This window comes from Pipistrellus hanaki (assembly GCF_964339955.1).
Source record: "Pipistrellus hanaki genome assembly, chromosome: 12".
Taxonomy (NCBI): domain Eukaryota; kingdom Metazoa; phylum Chordata; class Mammalia; order Chiroptera; family Vespertilionidae; genus Pipistrellus; species Pipistrellus hanaki.
The window spans coordinates 52,402,668-52,413,085 of record NC_140514.1 but is presented as its reverse complement, the minus strand read 5'-3'; the positions used below and the strand labels follow the sequence as shown (position 1 = coordinate 52,413,085).

Sequence of the window (10,418 nt, the reverse complement as noted above, 5' to 3'; positions counted from 1 at the left end):
TGGGCAGAAATGTGAGTCACCTGTACTGTCAACTCTTTTGATTACAGTGACTCTATGGAAAGTTTAAAATTCGGTAGTATGATTTCTCCGAACTACAAAACCAGGAGACATCCTTGGCTCCCTCCACCACCAATAACCCAAAATTCCCAGTGGCCATGGTCCAACAGGTGTTTCTTTTTCAAAACTATTTTATTACTTTGTAACAAATAAATTCCTTTGTGCTCACTGTGCAGTGTGAGCAATGGAACATTATCATTATCTTTGGAGACCTCTATACACCCATTCTCAGCCCCATAGCTCTTTCTTCCTCAGGAAAGTCATTCTCAGGAGGTGCTTGGGAGGGGCTGAAGTAATTCAGGAATAGCAATGAGTCAGATTTTGTACCCATTGCATTTGAGGAGCTTGAGAAATAGGATCAGGATTGGGGTGAGGCAAGTGAGATATCTGGGTGAAAAATTTCATGACAAACTCACTTTCAGTATCATACAAATGCAGGTTTGGTCCCTGCAGAGAGCAGAGACATTCATAGGCAAGTGTATGGACATATGGGATTGAAGGCCACAGAGAGAAATGGGCTGGCAGTGGGTTCCTGGGATCCAGCCTATAAAGTCCTTCTAAGCACAGATTTAATGAGTGAAGAGAAGGAGAATGAGAAGGCTCATAAGAACACCCTAAGGAGGCCCCATGAAGAAGATTTACTCAGAGAGTCAGATACAAACCAACAATAAAACAACTTGGACACCTTGAACAGGTAGCTCAGTTGAATAGAGCATTGTCCAATACATCAAGAACGAAGGTTTGCCAAAACTGGTTTGGCTCAGTGGATAGAGTGTTGGCCTGTGGACTGAAAGGTCCCGGGTTCGATTCTGGTCAAGGGCATGTATCTTGGTTGTGGGCATATCCCCAGTAGGGGGTGTGCAAGAGGCAGCTGATGGATGATTCTCTTTTATCGATGTTTCTAGCTCTCTATCCTTTTCCCTTCCTCTCTGTAAAAACTCAATTAAATAAAAAAAAAGAATGAAGATTTGATCCCTGGTGAGAGCACCTATAAGAGGCATAAATAAGCGGAACACCAAACCAATCTTTCTCTCTCTCTCTTTTTCTCTAATCAATTTTTAAAAAGCTACTTGGAACTTATGTCTATCCTCTCCTCCAGGCCTCTAACTCAGGGATCTTCAAACTACGGCCCGCGGGCCACATGCAGCCCCCAGGGGAGTCTGATCCTGCCCGCCAGGTTTTTTGGGCAGTGAGCGCAGCCAAGGTGTTACAGTAGGAATTAGTAGTTCATATAGGCCGGCCCTCCAGCTCTCTGAGGGACCGTGATCTGGCCCCCACTTTAAAAAGTTTGAAGACCCCTGCCGGCATCTGGTAGACATATAGTTCCTCTCCTGGGCTTACCAACTGCAAGCCCAGCCCCAAAGCAAACAAAAACAGAGCCCAGAGAAGTCAGGAAAAGGGTTTGGTTTCTCCACCAAGGGAGATAATAAATGATTGGACACAGTTGAGAGGTGATTAAACTGGAACCGTATTGCCTAGCAGGGCATTAGATACTCTAACTTGACAGGTGGCGCGGGGGGAGTGCACCAAGCCCAGTTCCCACAGGGCCAAGCATGCACTGTCAGTGGGTGAAAGGAGCCAGGAGAAGGGGAAACTATTCCACAGTGAAAGTGAGCAACAGCACGTGCTCCACAATGGCACGGAGTTACAGGGGAGAGGGATGTGGTCCACTGAGGACTCTGGGTTATCTTTAAAAAGATAGTCATAACTCATTTCAGCCTACTCTTGCCTGGGAAATGTGTTCACTGTAGCCAGAACTAGAGATTTCTCAAGAAATGTCTGAAATTTGGATTTCTCATGTGAAATATCTTATTTTAAATGTTGGCCACTTACTCAGACACATTTAAAAAACTGTATAAGCCAACACTGTTTGGACCAAGTAGATACACCCACAGGCCAAATTTGGCCAAGTCCTTCTGTGGGCAGCCTCTGTGTTAACCCCTTGGATTTTCTAATAAAATTCACTGTGAGGGCGCCAGCCTTCCTCCCCATTTCCTCAATTCCCACCTAAATTCACCTGAAGAGTTTTAACCAGAGGCAGAGGAGCAGAGAGACCCCACAAAGGAAGACGACCCCCCACACACAAATGACCTCTCCTTCCCTGGTTTTTCTCTCACAGGTGTTTGGGTTCTGGGTCTGGGTCCTGGTGGCCGCCACCCACGTGGCAAACCCGCTGCTGCAAGGATGGGTGTTGTATGTCTCGCTGACCTCATTCCTCATCTCCCTCATGTTCCTGTTGTCTTACTTGATTGGATTTTACAAGAGATATGAGTCCTGGAGAGTCCTGGTAAGAACCAGTGCGGGACTAGGCCCTCAGACGCCCCCAGACTCATGTCCTGGGTGTTGTGGGGAGAGCTGGCCTTCTGGGTGCGGAGGGAGACCCAGAGACCTTTCCTGGGCTGGGCCCCCATGACCAAGACTTTATGTGAATGTGTTTGCTCTGAAACTGGAATGAGAGCGCTGTCCTGCCAGAGTCAGTCCCATTGCATTCCCTGCTGTGCCTTCCTTGTGAGGAGCGTACACATTCTGTATGCAGTTGATCCTTGAACAGCATGGGGTTAGGGGCCTACCTCCTAAAAATCTACTTATAACTTCTGACTCCCCCCCAAATGTCGTTACTAAAAGCCTATTGTTGACTAAAGGCCTTACCAATAACACAAGAAATTGATTAATACATATGTCATATGCTAATGTATTATATACTGTATTCTTACAATAAAGAAAGCTAGAAAAAAGAAAATGTTATTAAGAAAATCATAAGGAAGAGAAGATATATTTACAGTATTTATTGAAAAAAAATCCACATTTAAATGGACCAGCATCGTGTTGGTCAAGGGTTGACTGTACTCCTGTGTCAAGCACATCCTGACACATTTCCCTCTAAATCTCATTTGGGAAAAATCAGCAGAGCAATATCCAAGGAAATGCCAGCAAGAAATAGTCACCCCAATCTTGAGGTCTTGTCACAATCACTGGGTTCATTCTTCTGATTCCCCACAAATTTTGCGTAAAATTTGTATATATGTTAATCACACTGAATTAATAATATTGGATGTCGAAACTTTTATTTAATATTACATCATTGTTTCATGTTTCCACATCATCTTGATAACTTACCTCATCTCTGACCAGATTAAATGAGATAAATGAGAAAAGAGCATGGCCTAGAACTTGGCACAGAATAAGCTCTCAATTAGTATTTATATTATTACTGCTGTTTATTAATCCAATATTGCTCACTACATAGATATTTCATTAGAAACACTGCAAACAAAATCCCCCCAAAACAAAGCAGGAGTTAGGGAGCAGGCCTGCCTCTTTCTCACTCCTCCCAGCTGTGTTGTGGGAGGAAAGCGCTCCCTGGCTAAGTGCCCAAGTGATGTGGCCTCCCTCTTCCCTTCCAGGACAGCCTGTACCACGGGACCACCGGCATCCTGTACATGAGCGCGGCTGTCCTGCAGGCCCACGCCACCATCGTCTCTGAGGACAAGGACCCGGGCAACTACATGATAAACACTGCAGCCACGGTGGGTGCTGGGCCTGACGCCATGGGGAGGGGTCCCCGGGCTTGGCTCTTTGGCTCTGCCTCCGGCAGGACAGCCCACCTGAGCCCTCGGGCTGATGGAGCACTGAGGACAGGAGGAGGAATGTGTGCGCGTGTGTGTGTGTGTGTGTGTGTGTGTGTGTGTGTGTGTACACGCACGCATGTGTGCCCAAGCTCGCAGTGCTCTGGGCCCAAGTTCAGGTGTCACCTCTCGCCTTCTGTTTTTCCACCTCAGCCCTCTTACATTCCCTTCACTGCCATCCAAATATTTTTTTTCCCCAAAGCACAATTGGAGCAGCCATCTCCTATTGCAGGTCCTTCAGGGCTCTCATTACTATGGAGTGGAGCCCAGGGCCCTCAGCACGGCTGCACTGTCCAGGTGCCCTTTTATGTCAGTGATGGGACCCAAGGCAAGGTAGTCCAGCCAGACGGTGGGACAAGCGGGACCTCAGACCTTAGGCCCCAGGGACCAGACTTCAGGCCCCTGTGCCTCCCCTCCTGGTCTCTGCACTGCGCCTCCTTCCTCCTGTGTGGGAATGGCGCCCTCACGTGGCAGTAAGCTCACAGCTAACAGATTCCTCCTCTGACAGACTTCGCCTTTATCACCTCACCTGGGAAACTTCCAAGGCAGGACTCTGGGTCTGTCACGCTGTCACTATGGCATCACTGTGGCCACAAAGGTGAAGTCCATGTCCCTGGGGGCTCCCACAGAGATCAGGTGGCCAAGGGGTGCAGCAAGGGGGGCTGCCCAGAAAAAGAATGGGGTGCCAGACAAGCACCATGACCCACTAGGGTGGCCACAGGTATTCAGCTGTCTTTCCAGCCTGTCTTTTTCCTTCTCATTGAACCTTTTCCCCTCCTTCAACTGCCATCCACCCCACCTACGGCCCCGGCCCCTCACAGCCTGGCCCTGCACACTGCCACCCGCTCTCAGCTGCTACGCCACACAGGCCTCCTGGCTGCCTCTGAACACAACACATCTCTGCCTCAAGGCCTTGGCAAGGACCCCCTCATCACATGAGGACGGGAGTTTTTGAATGTTCACTGGTATAGCCACTGTTGTTTTTGAAGTATAACAGGTGCCCAAAATATATTTGTTGAATGAATGAATGAATGAATGAATGAGAACAGGGTGTGAATGGACAGAAGGGCAAAGGCTGGAGCAGTCAGCCAGGCCTGGAAAGTGTGCTAAGGGCAAGGACTCTACCCTGAGAAGTGGGAAGTCACCACACGGTTTTCGTCTCATGCTGGTGACAAAGGTGAGGCTTTCCTCTAGAGTAGGGGTGTCGAACTCAATCAGAGAAGGGGCCAAAATCTAAAATCCAGCCTAAATCGCGGGCCGAATGGTTTACTGAACAGTCATAAACTGACAATGTCATAAACTGAGAGCGGAGTGCAGTGATGACAGCGCGGTGCGGGCCACATTGCAAGGCCTGGCGGGCTGGATTTGGCCCGCGGGCCTTGTGTTTGACACATGTGCTCTAGAGCACAGCGGAGAGCAGATTGGGCAGAGAAGGACAAGTGAGGCAGAGAGAAGCCCTGGTGAGGGGTGATAATGTGAGACAAGGGGGAAGTGGGCTGGGGGGCAGTGCAGCCAGATGACTTGGGACTTCGGTGGGAAGGGGAGGAGGAGTCAGGGTGGCCACAGTTTTCTGGCTTGTGGAGCTGGGCAGGAGGAAGTCCTGGCGCTCACAGCTCGTCCATCTGGACCATGGAGAGTTGAAGGGGCTCTGAAACTGCCATGAGGAGTGACCCGCACGCTCTTGGGGGGTGGTGGGGGCTGGCGAGGGAAACTGAGAGTCATCAGAGCACAAATGGTTATAGAGGATGGGAGAGGGAGACACTGTGACTGGAAGACAGCAGAAGAGAAAGGGCCCAGGGCAGGGAGGGGGATGAGCTGCTTTATGGCAGGAAGGGACACACAAGTCTGCAAATGAGGCTAGAGCAGGGCGCCGGGAGTGTGGCCTCAGGATACCTGCGGTGGACAGTTCCAGGGGCATGGAGCAGCCGGCCAGTGGTTGCTGTCCTCCGGCGGACAGCAGGCACAGCAGGGTCAGGGCATGTGGCCAGCTGGCCTCAGGGCCTCAGGGCCCCTTGGAGGGATGGGCAGCAGCCGCACTGTCTAACAGTCACTCTCACCCCCTTCCAGTTCTTCGCCTTCATCACCACCCTGCTCTACGTGCTCCACGCCTTCAGCATCTATTACCACTGAGGGCAGGGGTCCCCCCGGCGCGAAATGCTCTCGTAAAGCGTGGACCATTGGCTCCCGAAGGTCGCTTCAGCATTCGCCATCTGGATGACACACAGACCAACAAAACGTCAGCGGGACTAACAGACCGTTTTTTCGAACAGAGGGATGAAATCCCACTCCGCATAGCCTCCTGGACATGGTAATCCATCGTGATGACTGTGAGAGGCTGCATTGCCTTTGTCTGGAAAGTAACTGGCTCCAGAAAACTCGTTTCCAAAGTCCTCAGCATTGAGAAACCCGATCCACCAGCGTCACATCTGCCTGGGGACCCCGTCTCAGCAATTAGGGTCCCCAGGCAGGTGTATGGGAACGTGCAGTCTTAGTTTCTTAAAGCCTACGTGGTGCTATCAACGCCTCCACATCACATCTCTGCTTAGATGCAGGCCCTCTCCCGCCCGGTGCTTCTCGGCAGCAAAGACCAGCCGCACTGCCACCCCATTGCATTCCCCCTCCCTTTCCTTGCCCAGCCTCGGGATCCAATTTAGAGGCTAGATTTGCAGGAAAAGAAGTGAATGATTCTACAAAATTGTTATGTAGTAAGAGCTGGGTGTGGGGATGGGCTGCAGGAGCCCGCCCAACAAGGACCAGAAGCCACCTTGCCCCCCAGAAGACCTTCAGGGAAGGAAGCAGGATGTTACGCACAAGGATTCTCGTCTGGGCGCCTCTCACACTGCGGGGCGGGTAAGGAGGCCGGAAAGGGCCCCGTCCAGGGACGTGCTCTTTCGTGGGTGCCCACTCCCCTCCAGGCCCCGCTGTGGTGCCAGCGAAGAGCAGCCGGGGCCACTGCGCTGCCTCCCACAGTGCGGGGCTCCCACGGCTGGACACGTGGCGTTCGACTTTTGGACCATTCTCCGCGAGAGGGCTGGCGTTGTGCACACAGAAACACAAGGAGAGGTGCTTGGTTTCCAAGTAAACGTCTTCCCTGAGAAAGCTGTGCATCTGGCTTTCTCCACACTGTCCTCAGCTCCACGGTGGCCTCTGGCCTCTCGCCTCGGGCATCGCCCACAACCGCACGCACCTGCTGCCACTTTGAAACGAAGTAGGCTAGACCTGGAGGGACTCATCTTCGCTGATTTAAGGGCTCACAGTTACCGTCTTCTGCTCCTGGGAGAAGGGGGACTGGGAGTCACCAAAGAAAAACTGGCTTTGCTGTCGCTGCCTGCTGGCTTCCTGCTTGCCGCGCTATCTTGAAAACCCCCTTTACTCCTCTCTTTCTTGCCTGGCAGCTGCCTGGGATGAGCACTGTTCAATATGCACTGAGTAGCCACATCCAAATAAAAGGTGTTTTACAGTAAAACACACCGAGTGGGCCACGTTGGTGATGTTAGAAGCTGGAAACTGACCGCAGTTTCCCCACAATCCCCTGTGGAGGTTTCTCAGGCCGGCCCACCGGCCAGCCACGTGCGAGGCCACATTTGTCTCCAGGGCTTGGGCAGCTTGTCCGCCGCAGTAAGGACAGTTTGGGCACAAGCCCCAGAACCAACTCGTGCAGCTGAGGCAAAGCTGGGGACGCAGTGGCTGTTCCTGGGTAGAGAGCAGACCCCTTGCCAGCCCTCTGTTCCTGCTCTTCTTCCTGGGGTGCTGTCCTCTCTCCCACCACCCCGCAGGCCCCCACTCACCGTGCAGACACTGTGGGCCCAGCCCTGAGCCATGCCCCACCCCTTCACCTGCAGCTGACACAGTTCCAGGCTCACCACCGCCTTCCTACCTTGGGGTGGGGGGGTGGGAGGGTCTCTTTCACTTCTAGGGCCCTCCCCAGGCTCCCGACTTTACAGGGAACACCCCAAGGCAGGAAAACACCCCAGGGGCCAGGACCCAAGCTCATCTAAACTTCACTTTCCCATCTGCACCCCAACTTCCCAGCATCCTGCACCCAAGTTCTTGCTTGGCTCAGGATGCCTGGGATGACCAAGGCACCAAGCATCCCATACCATGTCCTGAGCCCCAAGCATGTGGTTGCTGGGCTCAGCAGCCACTCCCCTGCACCAGCTGAGCAAGCCGGCGGCAGGTTAGATTTGCGATTTTGACCCAGTGAGCCAGCAATTCTGCTTTGGCCAATAACTGGGCTACAACCTTTCAAAGAGATGAAACAATAATAAACATTAATATTTCAAAAACAAACAACAATCCTGGCCCAGTGGCTCAGTTGGTTGGTGCCTCATCTGGTGCACCAAAACGTTTCAGGTTCGATTCCCTAGCAGGGCACATACGGAAGGCAACCGATGGATGTTTCTCACATCAATGTTTCTCTCACTTCCTCCTCTCTCTAAAATCAATAAACATATCCTCAGGTGATGATTTAAAAAATAAGAAAACAACATACCTCTGGGGTCAGCCAGACAGGACTGGAAAAGCCCCGAATGACAGACTGTTGGTTCCCCCACCCGCCCCTGATCTGTCACTGGCCTTCGTGTCCGGAATTTGAAGTGGAACCTGTCTCGGGGAAGGCTGGACACTGACCTGGGAGAACCACATGTAGGCTCTCCAGCAGCATGATGGGCGGCGGAGAAGCAGCACCGCTCTGCTGACTTCCCCCAACACCTGCAGAGCCAGATTCTCCCTCAGGTGGAGCTGGTCCTTTTTAGGAGACCAGAGGACCACCAGTCCCCGTGCTGCCACACACCTGTCCCTCTGTCACCATCCCCCAGGCCGTGTCTCTGCCTCTGTCCAAGACTGTGCAGTACACAGCAGCACTTCACCTGTCAGCCGCTCACAGCTGGGGAAAGGTGAGGCATGTCCATGGTGATGCCGGACCACCCGGGCAGAGGTTTAGCTCCCAGGAACTCTTACTGACCTAGTAGACCTTGTCCTCACTGCACTGGGACTTATCTCTGTGTAGTTCAGCCCGTCTCTGCCCCAGGTGTGTGTTTTATCACGGGAGAATGTTCGACGTGGTGATAAAGCAGGGGGCTGACTCAGAGCCCCACCTAGAGGCCTCTTTATTGTAACTAGGCCATCCAGGAAGCACCATGGTTTCTGTTGGCCTCACAGTGTCCCACTGACCTCCCACCCCTGCTCCAGAGTCCGTAGCTGCATCTCCCAGGGGACTGGAGCAGCAGGCAGCCCCTGGCGTCTACTGTTGCTCAGCTCCGCCCACCCTCCCCTCCAGGCCTGCTCCTGCGCCAGCTGCTCAGTGACACCACACCCTCGCCTCACAGAGGAAGCCACCCCAATTTCACATCCAGACGCTGCGTGCTCAGGTCATCGGTCAAGCTTTAAACCTCCCCCAGCATTTCTCCACATTTTCTTCCTTGTTTTGGCCCTTTAACCTAAGAAGTTTTCAAAGCATTGGAAACAAAATCAGGTTATCAAAACATGCAGAATGCCACCCCAGGAAGGTCAGCCAGCCCTGAGCCATGCTCTCGTCCCACTTTTGCATTAGTTCCAGGTGGGTAAATTAATGTGTGCGACAGGCAGGGCCCCTGACACCCATTCTAGGCTTCTTCATTGCTCCCATGATCCTGCTGGTGGTGAGGGCTGGATTCTGGCAACTGAGAAGGAAGCAGAGATCTCCTGGGGGTGGGGGCAAGGGTCTTGGGAAACCTTTCGCTTTTCTGAAGGGGTCAGACATGACTGGCTCTTAGATTGAGTTTCTGGGGACAGGGTCTGAGCCTGAGGCTGTGTTTGTGCAGGTTTACTGAGGAGGCCTCTGGGGAGGTGAACCTGGGACAGAGGGAGGGGCAGGACAAGTCGAAGAGGTGCTGGCCTGAGTGAGGTTGCAGCCTTGGCCCGATGAGTGGCTGCCCCTGCAGAGCTGCCCTGCCTGGCCAAGGCACAGGGCAGAGCCTCTGCCTCCCACATCAGCGTCACGGGCACCAGGTCGTTTTTAGGGGTGAGGGTGCCAAGGCATCAGTGGCAACTGCTCTCCCGCTGGCCCTTCCCCAGCAGCTGGAGGTGGCAGCCACACCCACTACTCTGTCCTCTCCCCTCCTGCCTTGAACAGGGGCATCACGGCTGGGGCCACTTCAAGGAGATGGTGAAGAAGCTCGCCAGACAGGAAAACTATTGGACCAACACCAGCCACTACTTCCCTCAATGCTTTTTGTTTTGTTTGTTTTTAAATTTTGTTTTAATTGATTTTCAAGAGAGGGAAGAGAAATGGGAGAGAGAGAGAGAGAAATATCACATTCATCGGCTGCCTCCTGCACAACCCTCACTGGGATCGAGCCCCCAACCTGGGTATGTGCCCTGACTGGGAATCAAACCGGCAACCTCTTGGCTGCATGGATTGATGCTCAGCCACTGAGCTATACCAACATTTTCGCTTTCTGTGAGGTCCACTCCCATTGTGGTTGACTCTCTAAAAGGCATTCTCTTTCCCAACTCCAGTGCCCAGTCTTCCCTCAGAGGCCCCCCTCCTGTGTGGCTCTGGAGTCTACTTTCTCCTCGCTCCTCTAGGCCCATCACTGGAGTCGCACACAGGACCTGCCTGCCCAGTACCAGGTTCTGCCTTCAGGAACCCCCAATAGTCCCCAGCCCGGATCAGATTCTGTCCCTGCCTGGCCCATAGTCCTTCACTGCCCTCAGAATGAAGTCCAGCCTCCTTAGGAAGTGACCACCAGGCCC

General features: G+C 52.7%; 1 protein-coding gene across 2 annotated transcripts in view; it reads left to right on the top strand.

Moving 5' to 3' along the window:
* The window catches only part of LOC311630871 (MAL-like protein), a 24,541-nt gene extending 17,396 nt beyond the window's left edge, over positions 1–7,145 (top strand). Inside the window, exons 2-5 of one of the 2 annotated variants that reach the window (XR_014796475.1) lie at positions 2,177–2,344; positions 3,462–3,584; positions 5,751–6,102; positions 6,148–7,145. Coding sequence is in view for 1 of the 2 variants with exons in the window: in XM_084900371.1 (XP_084756497.1) it covers positions 2,177–2,344; positions 3,462–3,584; positions 5,751–5,813 (354 nt within the window). In the remaining variant the exon portion in view is untranslated. Of the gene's footprint in view, positions 1–2,176; positions 2,345–3,461; positions 3,585–5,750 lie in introns of both variants that reach the window. The other variant, XM_084900371.1, reaches the window with a different exon arrangement.
* The last annotated feature ends 3,273 nt before the right edge of the window (positions 7,146–10,418 follow it).